The following is a 24,512-nucleotide window of genomic DNA, read 5'->3' as shown; positions in this document are numbered from 1 at the left end:
GAAGTAAATCTCTACAGATGAAATAGAAAGAATAGAGTTTAATTAGTTTGAATACTGTTGATAAGTAAAGTAGGAAAAATGCATTATGAAAAACATATACTATAGTTTTGAATTTTTGTTGACTGATAACTTACTTACTTACGTCTATTACTCCTCTTTGAGGAGCATAGGCCAACTACCAGCACTCTCCATCCAACTTTGTCCTGCGTAATCCTTTCTAGTTCTTTTCAGTTGCTATTTATCTTTTTCATGTCCGCTTTCAGTTCTCAACGTTGTATAGTCTTTGCCCATCCTCTTGCCCACTCCCCTTTACGAATCCAATTTAGCGCTTGCCTTGTGATACAGTTTGATCGTTTCCTCACTATATATCCTATCCACTTCTAACATCTTTTTATAATTTCTTCATCTGGAAGATGGTTTGTCTTCTGTCACAGAAGGCTGTTGCTGATGATATCCGGTCAACTGACATTGAGTACCTTGCGTAGACAACTATTTATATATACTTGAACCTTCGTGATGATGGTTGTATTAGTTCTCCACGTTTCATCTCCGTACAGTTGGATTATCTTGACATTTACATTGAAGTTTCTCACTGTGATATTGGTTGACAGAAGATTTGATTTCAAAAAGTGGTTAACTGTTATATATGCTATTTTTACAAATCACAAAACATTCATATACATAAATTATATTTTGAAGATTAATTTGATACATTATGTATAGTTCATCAATAAAATGAACAAGATTTATATACAATTAACTAAAGTAATTCTATTGCTGGAATTATTTAATTGATATAATGGTTTGTTAATTTGCATCAATTATAACAATATAGCAAGTTCATCATAAAATCACTTGTGTGTAAAACAAACTGATTAAAGGAATTTCGTGTTATTATTATTATTATTATTATTACTTACTCCTGTTACTCCCAATAGAGCATAGGCCGCCGACCAGCATTCTCCAACCCATTCTGTGTTGGGCCTTCTTTTCTAATTCTATCCAATTTTTGTTCATTTTTCTAATGTCTATCTGCATTTCTCGACGTAATGTGTTCTCTGATCTTCCTCTTTTCCTTCTGCTTTGATGATTCCATGTAAGGACGTGCCTTGTGACGCAGTTGAGTGCTTTTTTCAATTTGTGTCCTATCCACCTCCAGTGCTTCTTCCTGATTTATTCCTCCGCATAATTATTATTACTACCCATTTAATGTCTACTCTATCACTGCTCTTATAATTTTATTCAAGAGACTTACAGACAAATAATTAAAGACTACCTTTAACAGAGTATTTAACATATAAATAATGTATAAGATATTATCTACATTAACCTTTTGTAATATTTTAATTGTAGTTCATCAGATGGATTCTTTTTTTATTGACGCAATTCAATATAGATTCGTTATTTTTAATATTCATTTATCAAGTCCATTATCACATAATCATAGTGGGAATATTGTCATTTTTATGGTAGTTTTTTTAAAATGTAAAAAATACAGAATCTAATGATACATTTACAGTTCCGAATCAGTCATCAGTCGAGACAATGCGTATGTGGTATGAGACAATTATTCACTTCAGACAATAGATGAAAGGTTACGCAAGACCATGGATCGATTAAAGTTAGACATTAATACTGTCGGACACTGGCTTAGTGGTCCAGAAATTAAGCGTTCACGCTCAAGACCGAATGTCGTGAGTTCGAGTACAACGTATGAAATTGTGTATGTTCACTATTGAGGAATCTTATGCTAGGACAGAACCACCGTCCAGTGCTTCAAGGTTTTCAGTGGTGATCTAGTATAGTTGAACTCATGAATTCATCTATTTTTAAATTGTTATATAACATTTATTATTCATAAAACAGTATAATAATAACAAAAGAAATTTCTTAACTCAATTAGTCAAAACAATTGAATTTATCATCTAATATTCATTATAGAATATCAAAGATTATATTTTAAAACATAACTATCATTACATACATTCTAATCCCTTAAGGGGAAAATGAACAATAAAGTTTGTATTAAGATTTGACAAATCTTTTAATAAACCTAAATGTTAATTAATGATACTTAATAGAAATTTTAATAGGGTATTAGTTAATGACTATTAGTTCATCATTAAAGAATAACTATTTAATACTTCTTAACAGTCAGCGGTCTATGCTCGATTAGGAGTAACAAGCGTAAATAATTAAGTAACATTCAAGTGATTCTTGAATAGTGGAAAAATTAAAATTAAATGTTGACATTATTCATATTATCAATAAAACGAATCTTATTCCAGAGAAAATGAAAATCAGTCACGTTTAGTTCATCATAAGGTGAATGTGAATATAAATAATAAATTATTTTAACTTGACTAAAATTATAAATTAAAATTTGAAATTTATTATTATTATTAAACTAAAAATATTGAATAAGTTAAATAAACAAAGAAACTATTTGTGTCATAAAAGAAGAGAAAAAGAAAGAGAGAACATAAAATATCAAATGATCATTCAATATTGAATAGGTCAAGTTTATCAACAACAACTATCTATAAGATAATCAAGAAAACGAAAAGATGAAGAAAATAAAAACATTTGTTAGTTTTGATGCTCAAGATTAAAAGTATTAATATGAGATGGGTTTTGTGAATATTATAGTAATTTCAATGGTTAAAATCGTGAGTCAGTTGAAGGTAGACCACCATGGAAAACCTGGAAGCATTGGACGGCCGTTTCGTACTATTGTGGGACTCCTCAGGGTTCGAATCTCTCAGGGGGCTAGGTCGTGGATGGGCTTTGCTGAGGAGTCCCATACTAGGACAAAACGGTTGCCCAATGCTTCCAGGTTTTCTATGTTTGTCTAGCTTTAATCAACTCATGAATATAACTATTAAATAAATTTCATAATTTAACATTCGTTATTAGTTCAAATCAATATTACAAATATTACCAAGAAAAGACTGAGAACAAATTACGTAGTTATGTTAGACAATTAGTTCCGCAAATAAATGTTCGTAATATATAAAAATAAGAAGCACAAACTGATAACAATTGAACAGACATAATAAAACATTGATAGAAAATATAACGGATTTGTTACAATCTATGAAACTCCGCCTTGAGTCCCTCCGGGACCTTCTACCGGTCACAAGCCTGGATAAAGGAGGAGGGTTGGGCATGGGGTTAGCGACCCCATCCTGTAGAAAACTAACTCGCTAAAAAACGCTGACCATAAAAAAAATTATTCGAACCTTTTAAACTCTGTCCTCGGAGTCAGAAGGTCTTCATTTAGGAGAGTTATAACGCCTCATGATGAAAGCCGAATTCCTTCGGAAGTTACGAGGCCGATGCCCCTTCTGACAAACAGAGCAACCATTTAGTTAGGTAAATGGAAAACTCGCACAATGTGTGAGACCGAAAGAGTCTTCCAAATCGCTGCAAAAATGAGGAGATACAACCTAGAGGTGCTTGGGATCAGTGAAACACGTTGGACACAAGTTGGACAACAACGACTAGCTTCAGGGGAGCTGCTGTTATACTCCGGCCATGAAAAAGGAAATACCCTACATACACAAGGAGTTGCATTGATGCTATCCGTGCTGTCCATGAATCTTGGATACATCAACACCTACAACTTTATATAAGTTCAAGAAATTCTTGATATGAATAACTTGAAATATTTTTCTTCTAATCACTGTTGTTCTTCATAATCAACTAAAGAAAATAATAAACTGATTCACTCTTCATGAATACTACATTATATCTTTTCTTTTCAATTCAATCATAGTTTTCTATTCTATAAAAGTAGAGAATCTCATTTTAAAAACAACAACGAACTCAACAACAACAACAACAAAAAGAAACTCTTGAATGATGATAAGGGAATTAGGTCGAATCATAGTTTTAAAGAATAAAATTTTGCTTAAACAGATTTTAATCTATAAATGATCATCAATGAATTTATATACAAATATCATTATTATTATTATTATTATTATAATAAAACAATAGAATGTTATGTATCTACACGTTTTAATTTTATAAATAATAAGTAGTATATTCAATTCAAAAGAAAAATAATAATTTATTGTTGTTTATTCAATTGATAATTAGTTTGTTCATTATTAACTAGAATAAAATAAAGAGAAAAAAGTCATATGATAATTTAGTATGAAAAAAAGAAATAAAATGAAGAGAAATTCATTAGTTTATAAACTTATTCCTTTTGTCATTAATCAATATTTAATTTAATTTTATTGTATTATTATTGTTGCTGTTCTCGTTGTTGTTGTTGTTTCTTTTTTGTTTTCTCGAAAAAAAATTGATTTTAAAAAAAATTAGTTATTTATTCCATAAACTAGATGAAGGGGTGCTTTTTTTTAAAAAAAGGTTTAATAAACATTTACTTGGTATTATTTTGCTTGAAACTTTCCATTGAGGTTTAGGATTGTAATTGATCAATCTGTTATTAGCATATGTGCATACTGCGTGTATTGCTTCGATATTACCTTAATTCATAAGCACTATAAGTATAAATGGATAGTGGTTAACAAGAGGAATGTAAGACGCGCATTTTGTTCTATTTGGGAGAGTATGGTACTGGGTTCGAGTCCCAGGGTGAATATCAACTCTGAGATGTAGGTACATTCAGCTGACGAGTCTTAAATAGGATGAAACGCGCTTCCTGTATTTCACTGCTAGCCATTACTCACCTTTGCTTTTCATAAACATGTTTAAAATTCTATTAAATTATTTGAGTATTCAATAGACAGATTATTCTCCCCTCTTTTTTTTTATAAGAAACCTTATTTATAGTGTTTTAACCTGTAAAGAGGTTTTATTATTACGTGATATTTATTGAAAATTTTATTGTTATGATTTTATGATTTTAATGCAAAAATAAAGGTGTGAGTTTAAATGTTTACGTTTTTCGAAATATTTTAAAGTATCTGAATGAGGATATATGGAGGTTTTAATAGTCTAGAAGTTAGGCATTCACGCGTGAGATAGAAAGTTCTGAGTTCGAGGCCTATGTGCGGGATCGTGGATGCGTAATGTTGAACAGTTCTATACTATGATAAAACTATCGTCCAGTGCGTCAATGTTATCAATCATAGTCTAGCTTAGATCGACTCACAAATACAACTAGTTATTTTATAAATAGCTAAATGTTTCCACTAGGTATACTTAAAATATAAAGAGAATTATCATGAGGATATTAATTATTGAAAATAAACAAAGTTGTGATTAAGTGACTAGACAATTATACATTTATATTCCTTTAGAAATTTCAAAGCATATTTTACTGTTAGTGTACTTAATTGGCAAGAATCCATTGATGAACTATCAACTAATATCTAGTCTGATTAAACCTTAAAAAAGAAACAAGGTTCATTTTGTGGTTAACATGAAATTTCGGTCATTCATTATCATTCATACTTTCGAATAAGAACTTAACAAAACCTGCCACACACGATATCTAAATATGTACATGGGTATTGATATAGTTACAAAGAATTTAGTTTAACAGTCATTTTATTTATGATTTTTGTTTATGATTTGGTGTCTTATAGAACTGATCTATTTTGAAGGATTAATAAATTTAATAGCATTTACTACGTTTCAATAATTTGTATTTGTTTTATTTACTAACTAGCGAACCATTCTTTCACTTATGTTTAATCTGAGGTTCGGATCATAAATCTTGTATTGTCAGCAGTATCATTCGGCCGATTCCTATATTCTCATACATTTATTTATCGAGATTCTAATCGTTGATTTTGAAATCCACCAAATTGTGTCTCAAATCTCAAGACCTTGGTTTCAAACAGAAATAACAACTGTAGCTACGTTGTAATTGATAATGTATTATATTTTATATCCGTAGTTTGATAAAATACTACTGAAGTCGATAACTCAGTACATATTTGTCATTACCTATAATTCTTGTTGAAAATCACATTCAAGTTATAAAATTGGGAAATACTAAAATAATACCAGCTTTAATCTTATTGGAAACTAGTTCTTTGTCAATGAAATATTAATAGTTACAAACAGATTTCTTTCTTGACATATATCGATTGTGACCTAAAAGGAGGTTCTGTGTCTGTCATTAAAAGACGTACCTCAGGAGAACATAAACCTTGTAAAGGCTCTTTACTCGAGCTGTCATCTGATTTTTCAACCTCAAGTGGTGTCCGGCAAGTCTTCACACTTTCTTCACTATTGATTAATTTCATCATAGACATACTGAATTCTCGGGCATCGATCTCCTTACAGAAGGTCTACTTATCAACTTCGAATACGCGGGTGACATAGTCCTGTTTAGTGAAGACGCTGATAAAATGCATAGTATTTTGTTAGCACTGAACAACAATGCCAGGATGTTTAGAATGTATTTCTTCTTTTTTAATTGCAGTTTGTTGCTTCGGGAGTGGCCTGTGTCAACATCTGAACTAAAAATAGAGAGTGAAGTAGTCGAACGCATTGACAACTTCACTGATCTTGGAAGTCTGGTCAGTCCTAATGGGTTGATGTCTGACGAAATCTCTGCACCGATTCAAAAACCTCGTTTGGTTTTTGCCAACTTACGTCACCACCTATGGTGAAGGCGAGATATGCGTCTATCAATTTATTACTATTATTATCATCAGCTTTATTCAATATTATATTTTTGATAAAATATAGAATTCTCAGCGTAAAGTATTTCAACAAGTTTCCGTTTCTTTCTTCTTGGTCGGTCCTGGCGATAAATATTGAGTGATCGCCAGTTAGATGTTAGCAGTTCAGTAAATGAACATCTGAATAATGTGCATTCTTTTCGCTGTATATTGCCAGCAACCACATTGGCTCTTATTGAGTTTTTTGTAACTTTGACAACGAAAGGTTGTACACTTTTCAGAAAGGCAGCGGAGTAGGTTATGCGATTAGTAAACATAATGATATATTAAAACAAACAAAAATAGATAACTTGTTGAAATATCTAGATGGCAGGAACAGGTAGCCTAGTGTTCCGACAACAATAAGGAGTAGTAATTTCTTGGGATCTATTTATGGACCAATACTGTGCGTATATTTTTGTCGTATAATTGTTAATTAACTAAACTATTCACATTCAAATCTCTCTTATCATAAGTTTTATTTTAACCTATGAACCTTTGTTATACGATTTTCCATTCTTGAATGATCCCCTGTCCATTAATCACTACCTCTCACATTCACAGCCCCATTTGGCCAAACCTTGTACAAATGTTATTTTCTATTTTATGGTACGATGTGGTCTGTTTGATTGGTATCTAAACCCCGAATATTTGAAATGCATGATTCATATTGCAGAGGTTGAGATTGGTGTTCTAGACTTAACTGGCTGGGCCAAGCGGAAAGCAAGACCAATCAGGACTCTAGGCTGCTCGCACGTGTTTTACGCGTCTTTGATCCGATCGATAATTCGCTGGTTCTGATTGGCGGCTTTGGGCTATAACACAATTAAAGGACGAGTATACTACTCGACAGTTCGTTCTGTTCTACTTTACGACTGCGGAACGTGGCCATTAAAAGTAGTGGATACTCGTAAGTTAATAGTATTTGACCACAGGTGTCTTAGAAATATTGCTGGCGTCTTCTGGGATCATCGTATATGTAATAATGAGGTTAGACGCAGGGTATTGGGGAACGATGGTAAATCAGTTGATGAAGTTGTGAATCTGCATCGACTGGTAAGGTTAGTACACCGGTTACCACGACCCGCAATGCTGACTAGTGTAAGGGATGTTTGGAAGAAAGTTAGGGGTAGTGGAATCACTAACTTCTAGCCTAAACCACGTTGGTAGATACAGATTACTTGATTCGGGTCCGCATGACTACAGTAAACAATGGTTGGAGACTCTGAGTAATATGGCTCATAATCGACCACAATGGGATCAGTGTATAAAATTTTTGTTTTCCGTTAAACCTTGAGATTAGGTTAACTTTATTTCTAACAACTAATTCTTTCTTCCTGTATTATATTCTTATACACTATCTTACTTTTATAGATTTTATAACTACTTCTATGAATTTGATGTTCATATTGTTGTGCTAATGAGGTGTGGAAACTTGAACCGTTGCATATATATGTCTGGTCCTACGTTGTAGCTGGTGGACTGACTGACATATTCAGTATTGTATGTCAAATTCAAACTAATTTGATAAATGTTAAACATTATAGTTAGTGTAATGAAAAACAATGTTTGTCAAAAAGTGTTTAACACATAAGTAAAATGCTTTTGAACTAATCTGATCTCATATTAACTTGTTTAGATGTTCATGTGATAAATAAATGTCAAATTATTCATGTTAGATTATGAGAATAATAACAAGTAGTATGTGTATTGTTACATATTTCAGATAAATCTAACAAACTTGTTATTTTCATTGTTTATTCTAAATTTGTCAAATGTATTGTTTTGAATATCGACAATTCAACTATAGTTTTATGTACTATAATTTGGAAAGTCATTTCATTTACTGTATATTCTAGTTGCAAGTTCTGAAACCAAACGTCCAACATTATGTTTGTTTAAAGCTAGTCATTTGCATGTAGACACAACACAGTTTTGTTGAATTTACAGTAAATAACACTCATTACTCACTGTTTAAAAATACACGGCTTCATGCAAAACAGTACTCAGCCGTCAGCGAGTTTATGTTGAGTATCAGGATTTCTCTGTATTCTGTTATTTTTTATATCCGGAACCAAACCATTTTCAGTTCACTTCTAGTTAACGAATAATTCATTGAATGGAATATTTATCATATATTCTCGAAATGGGGATTTGTGAAGATTGTAAAAATTTTAATATTTGAATTCATAAGTCGATCTAAGAGTAAGATCATGAATCGATCGAAGTTATACATTAACACCGCTAAATGCCGGCTCAGTGACCTAATGGTTAAGTGTTCTCGCGTGAGACGGAAGGTTCTGAGTTCGTGTCCAACAAGCAGGATTGTTGATGCATACCATTGAGGAATCCCATACTAGGATGGAACGGCCACTCAGTGCTTCGAGGTTTTCATTGGTGGTCTAGCTTAAATCGACACACGAATTCAACTATTTGAATATTCTATATTTAACTAATAGTTACTATCTAAATTATTAAGAATCTACAAACGATGGTATTTTCGAAGTATCCATCTATTTCGATATCCAATCGAAATAAGTAGTTATTTTCGGCTTTTTAAGCATATATTCAATGTGTGACGAAATATATTTTAATTTTCTAAAGCTATTTCATTTACATAATTAAGTTTGATATTACTCTAAATATCATAATATTTTACTGAACACACACACACACACACAAAAGTAAAACTGAAATTTAGAACAGCCAAAAAAAAACTTTTGTGACTATGGAAATTAGTTATTTGTCTGAGGGTATATTTATGATCTCTTAAATTACTATAATGTTTAAAATGAAACTAAAATCTTCACAAATCCCCATTTCGAGAATATATGATAAATATTTCATTCAATGAATTATTCGTTAACTAGAAGTGAACTGAAAATGGTTTGGTTCCGGATATAAAAAATAACAGAATACAGAGAAATCCTGATACTCAACATAAACTCGCTGACGGCTGAGTACTGTTTTGCATGAAGCCGTGTATTTTTAAACAGTGAGTAATGAGTGTTATTTACTGTAAATTCAACAAAACTGTGTTGTGTCTACATGCAAATGACTAGCTTTAAACAAACATAATGTTGGACGTTTGGTTTCAGAACTTGCAACTAGAATATACAGTAAATGAAATGACTTTCCAAATTATAGTACATAAAACTATAGTTGAATTGTCGATATTCAAAACAATACATTTGACAAATTTAGAATAAACAATGAAAATAACAAGTTTGTTAGATTTATCTGAAATATGTAACAATACACATACTACTTGTTATTATTCTCATAATCTAACATGAATAATTTGACATTTATTTATCACATGAACATCTAAACAAGTTAATATGAGATCAGATTAGTTCAAAAGCATTTTACTTATGTGTTAAACACTTTTTGACAAACATTGTTTTTCATTACACTAACTATAATGTTTAACATTTATCAAATTAGTTTGAATTTGACATACAATACTGAATATGTCAGTCAGTCCACCAGCTACAACGTAGGACCAGACATATATATGCAACGGTTCAAGTTTCCACACCTCATTAGCACAACAATATGAACATCAAATTCATAGAAGTAGTTATAAAATCTATAAAAGTAAGATAGTGTATAAGAATATAATACAGGAAGAAAGAATTAGTTGTTAGAAATAAAGTAAACTTATTCTCTCGGTTTTCAGCAACTGTGATAACTACAGGGGTATCACTCTTCTCTCAATACCAGGAAACGCCTTCAACAGGGTATTGTTAAACAGGATGAAGGACTGCGTGGACACTCACCTTCGTGACCAACAGGCACGATTACGTAAGGATATTAACTAAATTGCATTATAAATGGTTGAAACATGCTACAATTGTAAATGATATAGTCAATTCAACGTAACAATAAACACAATTTCAAGGGTTATCAGTAGCCAAACTGTAAAAATCGAATTGATATTATTATTATTATTGTTCCATTGCTTTAGTGATATTGGTTATCAACTGTTGATTAAGTAACATCACAATTCATATTTCCAATTAAAGATTTTTCATACACATAGTTCCCTTTATCATTCTGAGAAGAGTAAGAACAAATATTTTAGCAGAATTGCATGAATTCATTTTATTTCGTTGGTTCTCATCAGCCCCTTACAACTTGTGTTATATAAAATCATAATTACATAATAGGTTTAAATTACTTTCTTGAAACTGTTTGGATGGAAGTTATATTGAAGATGCATTAATATATTATAGCAAGGGAGCAAATAAATTGAGTACACTGAATATTGTAAACATATGCCTTCTGTGAAAGAACATTCTACTACATTGATTATGATAACAGTTCATACGGCCAGAAGCAAGTGATTACATAATGAGTAAACATTGATAGGAATAAAATGAGTAGAGCTCAGTTGATAAAATAAGACTACTAATTTTGAAGATAGTTGAAATAAAACTCATGGATGTAATAAATGTAAGAAAGAGTTGAAAAAAATAATTTTAAGATGCGGCGAAAGAATATTTGTCACCAAGGCTAGGAAATATTAATAACTATCTCCTTTTGAACACATAAGTCAGGTTTTTGAGGCCTGATAGCAACGGCTTCAACAAACTTCAGAAGACTTGAGTTTGGCTGCTTACTAATCACCCTAAAGGATTGTAAGGTATCTACCTAATGTTCTGTATCAAGGAGATGTTTAATAATTGCACTGTTTAGTGTGTTTCTCGTGTTCTGAGGCTTTTTGCAACATATTCGGAAAACCTAAGATATACCCTCCTTTCTGTTCAGCCAATGTAGCTGCTTTGGCAGGTACATGTAAATTTATAAATACAGTTGGCGTTAACATGAAAGGGGAGCTTGTCAACCTTTGATTGAGTTATTGAACATGTTGTTTTATACAGAGTTAAAATTTTGGCTGCCGGATAAGTTTTGTTAGTGTGAAATAAAATGAATTCATTCTATTCTGTTAGAATCTTTGTTCTTTCTCTTTTCATAAAGATTTTTCCTTATTCATGCCTCAAATTTATCTGTACTTATTTTACTCTGTTAATCTATTGATTTTCGTATTACTGAATACATACATTTTATATTCAATGAGATTCCAACTGGTCGTTAAAATTAATATTTTTCACAAGAATTTACAGCACACGGTGTTCATTAAACTACTGTTATCAAGGTTTGTGAACACTATGATTGTGAAAAATATTATAGCTAATTTTCCTCATGTTATGATGAATTTGTAATGATGTAGTATGTTCCCTTAATGTTTGAACTATTCTGTAATGAAAAATCAATGTTAAAAATCGTGATCATCTGTTGTGAAGACATGCCAAAATTATCTGGAAATTTTATTATATTGGCTGTTTAAATCTTCCAATTTGGCATTAAGAATTGCAACTAATCAGTCCCATTTTATAGTATGTGGATCATGTACCGAATGGCATGATATTGTCATCAAGTCACAAGCATTATGAGAAGAATTAAATGGTGACTAGCAGCGGAATTCAGGATGTATGTTTCATCATATTAGTGACTTTTCAACCGAATATACCTGTATCCTAGAATTAATTTTCATTCTTAAACGTAATGAGAATATCAAGGGAATCCGCACAGGACTTACATATGTTAAAAAAAAGAGACCAAATGTCTGTAGTCTTAAAATTCAGCTGTAGTATTCAAAAAACCAATACAAATGAACTAAAATTCACCCAATTTTACCGGAATCAGAAGCTAAGTGTAAACATAACATTGTTTAAAGCAAACAGTATTAGATTCCAGCCTTGGAGTGAACATTCAATTTTGAAGTGCTGGTGCATCCAGTTGATGAGTCTCAGATAGTTGAAAATGCGTTTCCTGGATTTTATTGCTAGTCACCATATAATTTCGCTGTAAAAAAGATAATTAATTACTGAAGGAGGGTTATTTGTTCAGGAATAATTTTTCAAAAGAAATCTATATTGGTTTGAAGAAATAACTCAAATGACGAATCCGGTTTTATTGATAATTATAAACACCTTATTGTGATCAGTGACAGTTCAGTAACTAGAGTTGACTAACTCAACTGTTTTGTAAAAGTAATGCAGAAATGTCTACAATGATTACAAAATTATTTATTGATTATTGCGAATCAATACTGGTACATTTTCCTGTCGCTCCCACCCCAAGAAAAATCAAAATTGGCATTTTCTCATAACTACATTTCTATCTAGACTTTATTTTGAATTAACTTTAAGTTGAATATCATGTCTTTTTGGGATGAATGTCACATCTTTTAACAAATTGGAAACTACGTTCTTATTAATCATTTATTACAGAGCGTAAATATCTATGCGGTAATCACCCATTTATTATTTGAAGTCGATTTATTCAAAAGACTCATAAACATTATTTACTTCAGTGTTTTACTTAAATACTACAATTACAATACACTGTGTATAGATTTTTTTTCCATACTTTTTCACAGTTATTCTTGTTTTTATAATCAGAAAAGAAATGATATGCGTTTGTAAAATGTTACTATACAATGATGAATAGTTCCGTGAAGTTTTTAATTCTATCAACATTCAACTGTATTGTGTATATATATCACTTAGTAGTCTAACATTTATGAACAAGAACTCTTTAATTCTATCTACAATGAAAGTTTTAATTCAATTTTATTAACCATAATTACATATCATTGTCACTCACCATAAGTGAGATAGGTTTGTGTACATAATTGATGTCATTTAATTCACTTAGGAAATTTACTATAATAAAATATTCTTTTAGATCACTTCAAAATTTAAACAATATCTTATTCAATACTTTATATGATAGAAAGTAATGATAAGTGAGTTAATTAATGATCCTTGAATACTATAATACAAAAACGTAATATTTAACATCTAAGGTAATGTCTCATAACAAACATCAAGATAAAAAGGATAGAATCTAATAAAACTATATTTACTAGTATAGGAGTTGTGGAGATTATTAAGTTATTGATTGAGATCATGAACCGATTGATGTTAGACCACCTTTGAAAACCCGGAAGCACTGGATGGCCGTTTCGTCCTATTTTTAGACTCCTCAGCAGTGCGCATCCACGATCCCGCTCGCGGGATTCAAACCCAGAACCTTCGGTCTCGTGTGCGAACGCTTAACCTACTTGACCACTGAGCCGGCATCCAATGTTAGAAACAGGTATATACCTCAGTACAATGGAAGATGGTCGCGCGATTTCGTGGATTGGTTGATGTTAGACACTATCACCATTTGATACCGGCCAGATCAATGGTCAACTAGGTTAAGCGTTCACACGCGAGACCGAAGGCTCCGGGTTTGAATCCCGCGGGCAGGATCGTGGATGCGCGCTGCTGAGGAGTCCCACAATAGGACGAAACGGCTGTCCAGTGCTTCGTGGTTTCGAAAGTAGGTCTAACACCAATCGGTTCATGATCTCAGTCAAAAACTATATTTTATTAATATAGAAATTATTTCCATATAAAAAAAGACATAGTAATAAACAGAGGTTAGATAAAAAATCTTACTTACTTACTTGCGACTGTTAACCCTCGTGTAGCAGAGTAGGCTGAACACCAATATTCTCCAACCAACCCTGTCCTGGATAATCCATTCCAGTTCTTTCCAGCTACTATTCATCCTTTTCATGTCTGCTTCTAATTCTCGGCTCAATGTGTTCAATGGCCTTCCTCTTTTCCTTTTCCCTTCACAATCACAAGTTAGCATTTGCTTTGTGGTGCCGTTTGGTGATTTTCTTAATGTGTGTTCTATCCACTTCCAACATCTTATCCTGATTTTTTCTTCATCTGGAACCTGGATCCTCTTCTTCCACAGTAGACTGTTGTTGATGAAATACGGTCAATAGACATTGAGTATCTCAAAGTTTTAGGTCTGTACAGTAGAACTGTCATGACTTTAGTATCGAAGATTCTGAATTCGATGTTGGCTGACAGACAATTTTTTTTGAGTTCCATATATTCTTCAGTTGTAGGAATGCTGCTCTTTCTTTTACTAATTCTTATATTTACATCTACATCTGACCCTCCTTGTTTATTGATGATACTTCCTAGTTACATGAATGTTTCCATCTCTTCAAAAGCTTCTATATCAAGTGTGATTGAGTTGGTGTTCTCTGTGATATATTTCAGGATGTTGCTTTTTCCCTTGTAGATGAAAATTGATTCATAACATTATGATTACACAGTTTTGAAGAAAGAAAAAAAACCCAACATTAAATCTAATCATTTAAACATACAGTATAAACTATTTTCTTAGACTACATTGTAGTACCAAGTGAATTCAAATTCACCCCATTGCACAAGCAAGTGGCTATCAGGACTCAGTAGCTGAGTGGATAACGTGATGGCGTTTGAAACGAATGGTACTGGGTTCGAGTCCCAAAGTGAACATCAACTCTGAGATGCGAGTACATCCAGCTGACGAGTCCCAAATAGGACGAGACGCGCGTCCCGGATCGTACTGCTAGCCACTATCCATCATTGCTTACAAATGGCTTGTGAATTAAGGTCATATCGAGGCATACGCACAGTATGCACATATGCCAATAACGGACTGATCAGTTGTAGTCTTAAACCTCAACGGGAAGATACAAGCCAAACAATACAAAGTGAATACATTGTAGTATTTTTTTCTTAAGAAAATATTCTTAGATAAAAGTTTATTTCAACATTGAAATGATCATTTTATTCTATTTTGAATGTCACTTTCAATGCAAGAATTGTAATTTTCTGTGTAAGATTATAGTTTCTAGGATTATCATACTTATTATTGGATTAACTTGTTGATTGAAAAATTAAAAAAAATATACAGACTGTTTAGCCATTTCAAGTGAACCGATTTAAATAATTCAGTATAGCATTAGTAAAATTCTAAAATTTTTTGTTATATAGTTTACTAAAAAAACTGGCATCAGTTTATATGTCTAAGAAGATTTATGGCCGAATATAAACAAATTTGAAAATTCCAGAAAGTACATTGGTTGATCAGTGATTAGTAATCAATATCGACTTTGTCTGATCTTTGTTGCTGATTGAGTTTTACCGATTAAAGTGTAAATTTCTTTGAATGGGAATATTTTGTATCTTTCTAAGGATAATTTGATTTCAATTCAAATGCTTATAGGTTGTTATGTATTAATCCTTATGAATCTTTAGAATATTTTGAGACTATCAAGAATGAATAATTTCAATATGTTGATATATTGTGTAAATTTAGTTTAAGCTATGAAAGTAAACAAATGATGTTTATGAATATTGTCAAGTTATATCCTAGAAACTACACTTTTAACATCAGTATTGGTATTTAAAATGTTAATAAAACTGAAGGAAGTTACAAAGTTTTCTGGTAAACATATTAACCCGATCAGACATTTACTACAATAAAGTACAGTGTCAATATCAACAAAATTTCTTTCTTTCAATTTCTTGACAGTATTCTTGATGAATTTTTAATAACTGTTTTAGCATACCTACATTAGTTTCTACATTCCTCATTAACTTGCATATAGCAAAAACGTTTCTATCATCCTGTTTGAAATATTTATGTTTTGCAGCTTATAACATCTACTGATACTTTGCATACAAAGATGGTATTATGTTTATAACCTCAAACAGATAGAGTCTTCTAAATTTAGAAAAGACTAATATCTCTTAATTACGATTGAGGTACATTAAAAAAATTTCGTTCTTGTGTTGTTTTCACTGACCTGAATGGCTTCGTCATGAGGCGATCATTGTTCTTCGGTACAATATCACCAGTTCGTACTTCAAGGTGACGTGAGCTACTGGAATATCGTCGCAATTGATTAGAAGCTTGTTCTGTTTATCTAAACTAACCAACACAAACATATGAGCAGCCGCTTATGGATAATAACTAACTGAACTTCAGGCTAAAACAACATATTATAAGTTGGTGGTTGGAGGTAGTTAACAGGAAACCCTGGAACCGGGTTTCTTGCTACTTGGCACTCGTCAGTAAGGTGTACCAGTAATCTCAAGGGAACTAGTGCTCCCTGACGGATTCGATCCCGTGTCACCCAGCTTCACAGTCAGAGATGCTACTACAAGGCTATCCAAGCCGTGACCGACCTCCTGTAGGACTGAGATGTAACCACAATTGATTGATCACTGGGTGGTGATCAATGTCATGTGTGTCAAGTCCTTCTTGGTGCAAATCGAATGCTATCGACCAAGTTGCAGTGTGGCCACTAGTCTAGATAACTCGAAATTGCGTGCAAGGGATTGAATCCGTCAGGAAGCACCAGTTCCCTAGAGACTACATGTACACCTCGCTGACGAGTGTTAAGTACCACGAAACCCGGGTCCAGGGTTTCCTGTTGGCTACCTCCAACCACCATCTAAATCTCAATATATAGTGCCCGCAGTGTCGAGCCACCTAGACTGGTGGCCACATTGCAACATGATCGATAGCATTCGATCTGCACTAATAAGGACTTGACACACATGACATTGATCACCACCCAGTGATCAAACAATTGTGATAACATATTATAAGTCAATTATAGAAAAATTCTAACAGCTCACTTTGCTTTGAAGTAAGTGAATATGATTTTATTCAGAAGAACAGTGAAGGCTTCAAAATCAAACGACCTAGTTCATGTGTGGTGTGTGCTACTTATATTGACATAATTAGTATATGATGTTATTCGTGAACAGAAGGTCTGGCAGCAGAGAGACAAGAGGATCAAACAGTAAAGGATGGAAACAAGAAGCAATTTGTATGAAAATGCAAGAACAATAAAGTCTGAGTCATTTTGAGACAATTGGTGGACATTTTGCAAATTAAGCATTTACTTTATGATTGTTAGATTTTATTCGATTGTCCCTACTGGTGTTCTTGTTCACAACACAGGGATCACAACACCTTGAATAGTATTCACCCTAACCACTGTATGGAACTTTTGTTATATTTTAAAATTTCATTTTACGAATAATAACGCATAACTTACCAATCGATCTATATTGTCTAGTTTGTTTTAACTGAAAATAAATGAAGTCAGTTGATGATATAATCATTTCTTTTATTATTAGATAATAAAATGAAAAATACAACAATGTGTACTTTCTTCCTATCAGACTGATGAAAATGTCATTAAATAGAGCAATAAATTATTAAATAAAGAAAAATATCAGAAACAAAGACTCCATCGGTTTTTATTAACTCAGCTAGAATACATAGAAAAGAATTGAAATGAAGAGAAAGACATTACATTTTATTTAGATTTTCATCTTTCTCCTATGACAACGTGGCCAAATAATGATCATGGCTACTATAGCAATTAGTAATTTAGGCTTTATAGTAGCTTAGCTACATAATGAATATTGAATAACAAGTCTAGTTGAACAAAGGTGTACCACATATTGTATAACTAAATTATCTTGATAAGCTGTATAGAAAAGAAGAATACTCAAGAACACTCTGAAAAACACTTTATCGAAACCATATTCATTCAAATAATCGTTTCTTACGAAGTCTTACACCAAATAGATTAAATCAAGTCAAAAATAGCGGAAATCGATCAAAGTATCTCATCAAGAACAGATGCATTATTTGAAATGACAGAAGATGAATGTGAGAGATTCAAAGAATGCAACAACAGAAACGTTTCATATTTATATATATATATATATATATATATATATATATATATATATATATATATATATAATACTTACGCCTGTTACTCCTCGTGGAGAAGCATAGGCCGCTCACCAGCATTGATGAATTGATGAATTCACGAAATTACTCAATACCTGTCGATTTTGATAACAGACTGTGACACTCGAGAAAACAATAGTTCATTTATTACTGACACCTTTTGATGTGATAAAAAACACCTCTACTGTACTAAGAATTACCATTTACAAATATCACTTATACATGAATATTCTTCTTTTATTTCTCTCAAATTATTGTTCACTTTCAAAAATGTAAACTGTTATTCATTCATCGGTGTTTGATTCATTACCTTGCGCATGAATTAAATGTATATTTTACATTTTCAATGAGGCTATAATTTATGGACGAACTTTGAGGGAAGTTAAAATGACTTTGAGAATGTCTGCTTACATAATACGGCTAAGTGAAGGTTATAAATCAGTGCGAGGACTTGGGATTAACATTTACAGTTAGTGGTGTTGGGGAGATCCAGAAAACTCAGAAAAAGCCAAAAATGCTCTGAAGACGCTAAGAAAAATCTTATCCAACCATCAATCAAGAGACGTTTTTCCAGAAACATACAAGAAGTGAGAAGTCACATGTCGCGTTTCCGTTTGGATGGACACCTATACTGGTACCATGTTAAGTAGCCTTCCAGAAATTTCTGGAAGGCAAAGGCCATCTAAAATACTATAAATACCCTAGATTTTCTGTATATGAACGGACCTTTGGAGTTAAGCGTTTCTTCCTTATTTCACGCCTTTTCTCTCATATACAAGTAGATATATCCTGAGAGTTACTAGAAGAGCTTAAGTACCGAGTCTAGCGTTCAGTTAGAAGACTTGTCAGTTAGGAACTAGATTTAAAGTTTTCGTCACGAATTAACATCACTTAAAATGCCGAAACACTATTAAGCCAAATGGTTGAATAAACTTCGCACCAAAGTCTAAAACCTGTTATCTTATATCTGATTGGTTCGTCCATAAATTATAGTCTCGTCGAAAATGATAAATTAGTCACTATTATAGTTAACGCATGATCTCAACTATTGAAATTACTACAATCTCCACAAAACCTCTTCTGATACTAATCAACATATGCTCACTAGTGACTGGCTTCAGGAGGTATATCTCGGAGTTCTAGTGAGAAGCAGTGACCAGTGGAGTTCAACCGGGTCTGTTGTGAGATAGTAACTCACTGATGACAATGGTGGATGTGTCGCTCAATTTCGTGGATTAGTTGAAGTTAGACATTAACACTGTTGGATGCTAGCTGGTTCAGTGGTCTAGTGGTTAAGCGATCGCACGCGTCACTGATAGGTCGTGGATGAGCAATGCTGAGGAGTCCCACACTATGACGAAACGGCCGTTCAGTGCTTCCAGTTTTTCCATGGTGGTTTGGCTTCAATTGGCTCATGATCTCAGTTGTTGAAATTACTATTATAATTACAAATCGGTCATATTCGAGAGGTCGTTTTTCATCAATTTACTTTTATTGACATCCAAATCTTTCTCCTGTCATGATAATTAACAACTTCAATCTATTTAACTGAACAAATGACGTTTTATTTCTATGTGATCAATAAGGATATTATTTTCTCTTTTAAATCTTAATATCTATTAACAGCTAATGGTTCAATATGACAACTGAATAGAATTGATAGGGCTTCTTTTCAGAAGTTACAATTTTATACTAAACAATGATAGAACCGTTTGACTTGAATTTTATTTTCATTAAAATAATGTTCAAATATAAAAATGTAAATTTTGACATTCATTCAAGACTGTTTATGCTAAATTCAATTGAATTGATCAGATTACAATAATGGACCACTAATAGCCAATTGATGACTTATTAAAGGCAATAAGAGGTGTGTTCCTATTATATGAGCACATATTTTGAAATATAAGTTAATCAACCACTTATTTTTTAAGAAATATTTCTAATCATAACCATAAATTTTTATCCATAGGAGTCAGGAGTCAAAATAACTGAGTCAATAATGTCAATCCACCAAAATCATCCACCTGAGCTACAAATGAGTTACGTTCGTGTGGAATACATACATAGGAAAGAGTAAATAAACACTGAAAACATTGGTTATGAAACATGTGCATATATAATTTGAGAACCAGTGTCAAGTGCTTCGATAAAGTTGAGAATTAAAAAAAACCGTGTTCATCGATAGTAAAGCACGTAATATATATATATATATATATATATATATATATATATATATTACTACCACTGAAATTACTGCATCAATGAATTTGGTGTTCATCTTGTTATACTGATGAGGTGTGTCAACATGGACCGATACACATATGTGCCTGGTCCTACGTTGTAGCTGACTGACTGACATATTTGAAACGAAGCATAGGATCTATATCAATACTGATCTTATAACGTGTGGCAATTGTAAAGGACCAATTTCTTGGTTTGTAGAAGCTTTGACTACTCATAAATTCCAACACTACATATGTGTAGTAAGACAATTTATCGTAATCTGAAAATTTTGGTTTGGTAATATTTAAGGTATTTTATGGTGTAGAGTACTGTGACAATTTTCCATTCTTTCCATATTATGTTAGTGTTCTCTCACCTTTATTTCCAGTTATCACCTTGTTTACTTGAACTTTCATTCAATTGACCTTTGTTCATAATTTTCATTTAAAATGCTGTGACCAATATATGTGTAACCAGATAGCTTGGAATGTATCATGCAACTACATCACATTTTTCAGATCAACCAAGTTTTCTTCTTGTTTTTTTTATCTGATTGCTTTACAAATCATTCATAAATCACTGTAAGTAATTCTGGTTATCCAATATTCACGAAGTGAGACATGTATATATCTGTTTTTATTACAATGTTTTACAACATAATAGATAAGTATAGTGATATGGTTAATGATAATTATGAAACAAATAATTGTTCTTTTTATAGAATAATTTTTGGTCGTCAGTGGAATGTTGAACAAGCATCTAGTTGTATTCGAGACCTGTTCGTTGGATAAACCTATTTCCTATTGTTAATGTTCACACCTAGAATTAAAATCAATACCTTTCGCCCAAAAATGTCCGATTCATTACTCAATCAGTCCAGAACATCACTCACTTGTTTGACGGATATGAATGATTTTATTAGATTTTGGTATACTTTTTGCTACCATCAATTATTTATCTATCCCATAAAACTTTCAATGAAATGGTTGTATAGAAACAATCCTCACAGGATACTAAAAGGAACTGATTCAAATTCAGTCAAGAATATGATTAACAGGCTAATTCAAAATCTTTCTAACTATGAACTAATTAATATCAGAAAGGGGTTTTCATGGGTATTATAGGAATTTAATGGTTGAGATCATGAGTCAGTGGAGAGTAGACCAACATGGGAAATCTGGAAGCACTGAACAGTCGTTTCGTCATATTGTGGGACTCCTCAGAATTGTGCATCTATGATCTCGCCCACCACGAGATTCGAACATAGGACCTATCAGTCTCGCTCCCGAACGCTAAACTGTGGACCAATAAACCAGCATCCAACCGTGTTAATGTCTAACTTCAACTAATCCACGAAATTGAGCGACACATCCACCATTGTCATCAGTGAGTTACTATCTCACAACAGACCCGGTTGAACTCCACTGGTCACTGCTTCTCACTAGAACTCCGAGATATACCTCCTGAAGCCAGTCACTAGTGAGCATATGCTGATTAATATCGGAAGGAATCTTTGTGGATATTATAGTATTTTAATAGTTGAAATCATGAGTCAATTGAAGCTAGACCACCTTGGAAAACCTGAAAGCACTGGACGGCCGTTTCGTTTCATTATGGGACTCCTCAGCAGTGCGCAGCCATGAACTAATTATTTGTTTAATGATTTTGGTTCTGCATTTAATTCAAATAAAGCAAGATATATAACATTAAGCTTCCCTGTTAGATACTGTTTAGTTAGATGGTATTATTGAATTTTAGCGTCATTTTTATATTTTTAGAATGCAACGACTAGAATTTCCCAAATTGTCTCATTGTGAAAGAGAAAACATATTCATAAAGAATTTCCTATCTACTCAGTCAACAAATTCTATATTTTATGCATTTAATAGTCAAGCTGCTGAAAATGCAGTACATTTTGCAGCAAATCTTAATGAAGATAATAATACAACATTGTCAAAAATATTATTTATTGATGATTATGTTAACATGTCAACCGGTGTGATTTCTGCAACTCTACTTGATCGAATTTGTGGACCATATCCAACATTTTCCGAATTATATAATGATATATTTGACTATATTGTGCATACCTATCTTTTACCCATACTAATGATATTCGTCTTAATCACTAATTTCTTTGTTTGTTTAGTCCTTAGTAAACCACAAATGAGATCACCTGTTTTTTTCTTATTATTTCTTATTGGTATTGTGGAATTGACAAATTGTTGTTTACCATTACCAATGTATATTGCTCAAAGTATTTATAAACGTACTGCATGGTGGACTAATTTACCAATGAAAAATTTTACAATGACTAAACATTTACTCAATAATACAAATTGGGAATTAGCTCCGAATGATTATTATCAAACCAGTGATAATATAATTGCTAGTGAAGCATCAGCTTGGACAACAGTATTTCTTCCAACGATAACACATACAATATCAGTGTGGTTAACAGTTGCTTTAGCATTACAACGTGTTATAAATTTAACAGCATTTAATTTAACATCAAAATTATGTAATTTATCTTCTACAGGAAAAATTTTCATCATAATATCATGTATGGCTATTACTTTACATTGGCCTTTATTATCTTCAAGATTTATATTATTTCAACCAATTCAATTGAAATCATTTATAACTGAAAATAGTTTATATGACAATGAAAAAGTGAATTCAATTCATTGTCTATTAAACATTGTAGATAATTTACCTAATATTGTAATGAAATGTCATTTAATTAAACCAGTATACATGATCTTTTATTTCTATGCACGAATTGTATTAATACATCTATTACCATGTGGAATACTTATTGGATTAACTATAATACTTGTTATAAAAATGCATAGTATCATTAAATTGAGAACACGTCTTGGTTTAAGACAAAAAACGAATACCCATAGTATTAATAATAATAATACTATATATACATCAACTTCTAAAAAACCTTCTATAAATCCTCAAGCAATATCACGTATGCTTATTGTAGTTTTATTAAAATTTATAGCAATGCATTTACCAAATGCTATTGTTTTAACTATATATGTATTAAGAAGAATGTGGAAAGTGGAGAATTTCATACAAACTAACAATGAAGAAACATTGTTAGAGACAACAACCACCACCACAGCAACAACAACATCAACAGAAGAACTAGATAATAAACAAATTTATTTAACATTTGAATATAATTATACAATGAATCAATCAATTAATCTCTTAGAAACTAATCAAAATATACAATTTAATAAAATTAATTATCATAATATTACTGATGATTATTTAGGTAAAGCTGTACTATTATGTAATCTTGTTATACTTGTATCATATCAATTAAATTTTGCCATCTATTATATCATGTCTACACAATTTAAAGAGACATTTAATAATTTATATTTTATTAAACATTTCACTATGAATAGGAATTAATTCAACTTTCACATTACATTATTATTACTATTATTATTATTATTATAGATGTAAATAGAAAAACAATGTGCTTCACTATGGCATTTTAACATGTTTTTTTGAGTATCCGAAGGGGTTTTGTGGAGGTTATTGTAGTTTCAATAGATAAGATCATGATTCAGTTAAAGCTAGATCACCATGGAGAATTTGGAAGCATTGGACGGCCGTATCGTTCTAATGTTCTTTTTTGTTAATAAAAAATAGTTAACAACAACTTGAAAATCAATATGAGCTATCAAAGAGAGTTTTCATAGATGAGAAATGAAATGCATACGCAACTTTGAGGATTTGTGGAGATTGTAGCATTTTCTAAGGCGAATTCACGAGTCAATCTAAGCTAGATCACCATTGGAAACCTCGGAGTAGTGGACAGCCGTTTCGTCCTATAGTCGGACTCTTCAGTAGTGCGTATCCACGATCCCAAACTCGAGACACCATTGGTCATGGAGTCTAATCCATGTCTTTTGAGGACGA

The 24,512-nt window shown here is 32.1% G+C and overlaps 1 protein-coding gene across 1 annotated transcript; it reads left to right on the top strand.

Annotated features, from left to right (window-relative positions):
- Positions 1-22,343: 22,343 nt before the first annotated feature.
- MS3_00002260 (uncharacterized protein) lies at positions 22,344-23,999 on the top strand (the record flags this gene model as incomplete). Its single annotated transcript, XM_012940752.1, has 1 exon — positions 22,344-23,999. One exon carries the CDS (start codon positions 22,344-22,346, stop codon positions 23,997-23,999), a length of 1,656 nt encoding a protein of 551 aa, XP_012796206.1.
- Positions 24,000-24,512: the final 513 nt, after the last annotated feature.

The sequence above is a fragment of the Schistosoma haematobium genome, chromosome 1, assembly GCF_000699445.3.
Source record: "Schistosoma haematobium chromosome 1, whole genome shotgun sequence".
Lineage (NCBI taxonomy): Eukaryota > Metazoa > Platyhelminthes > Trematoda > Strigeidida > Schistosomatidae > Schistosoma > Schistosoma haematobium.
This window is presented reverse-complemented; position numbering and strand designations above follow the sequence as displayed.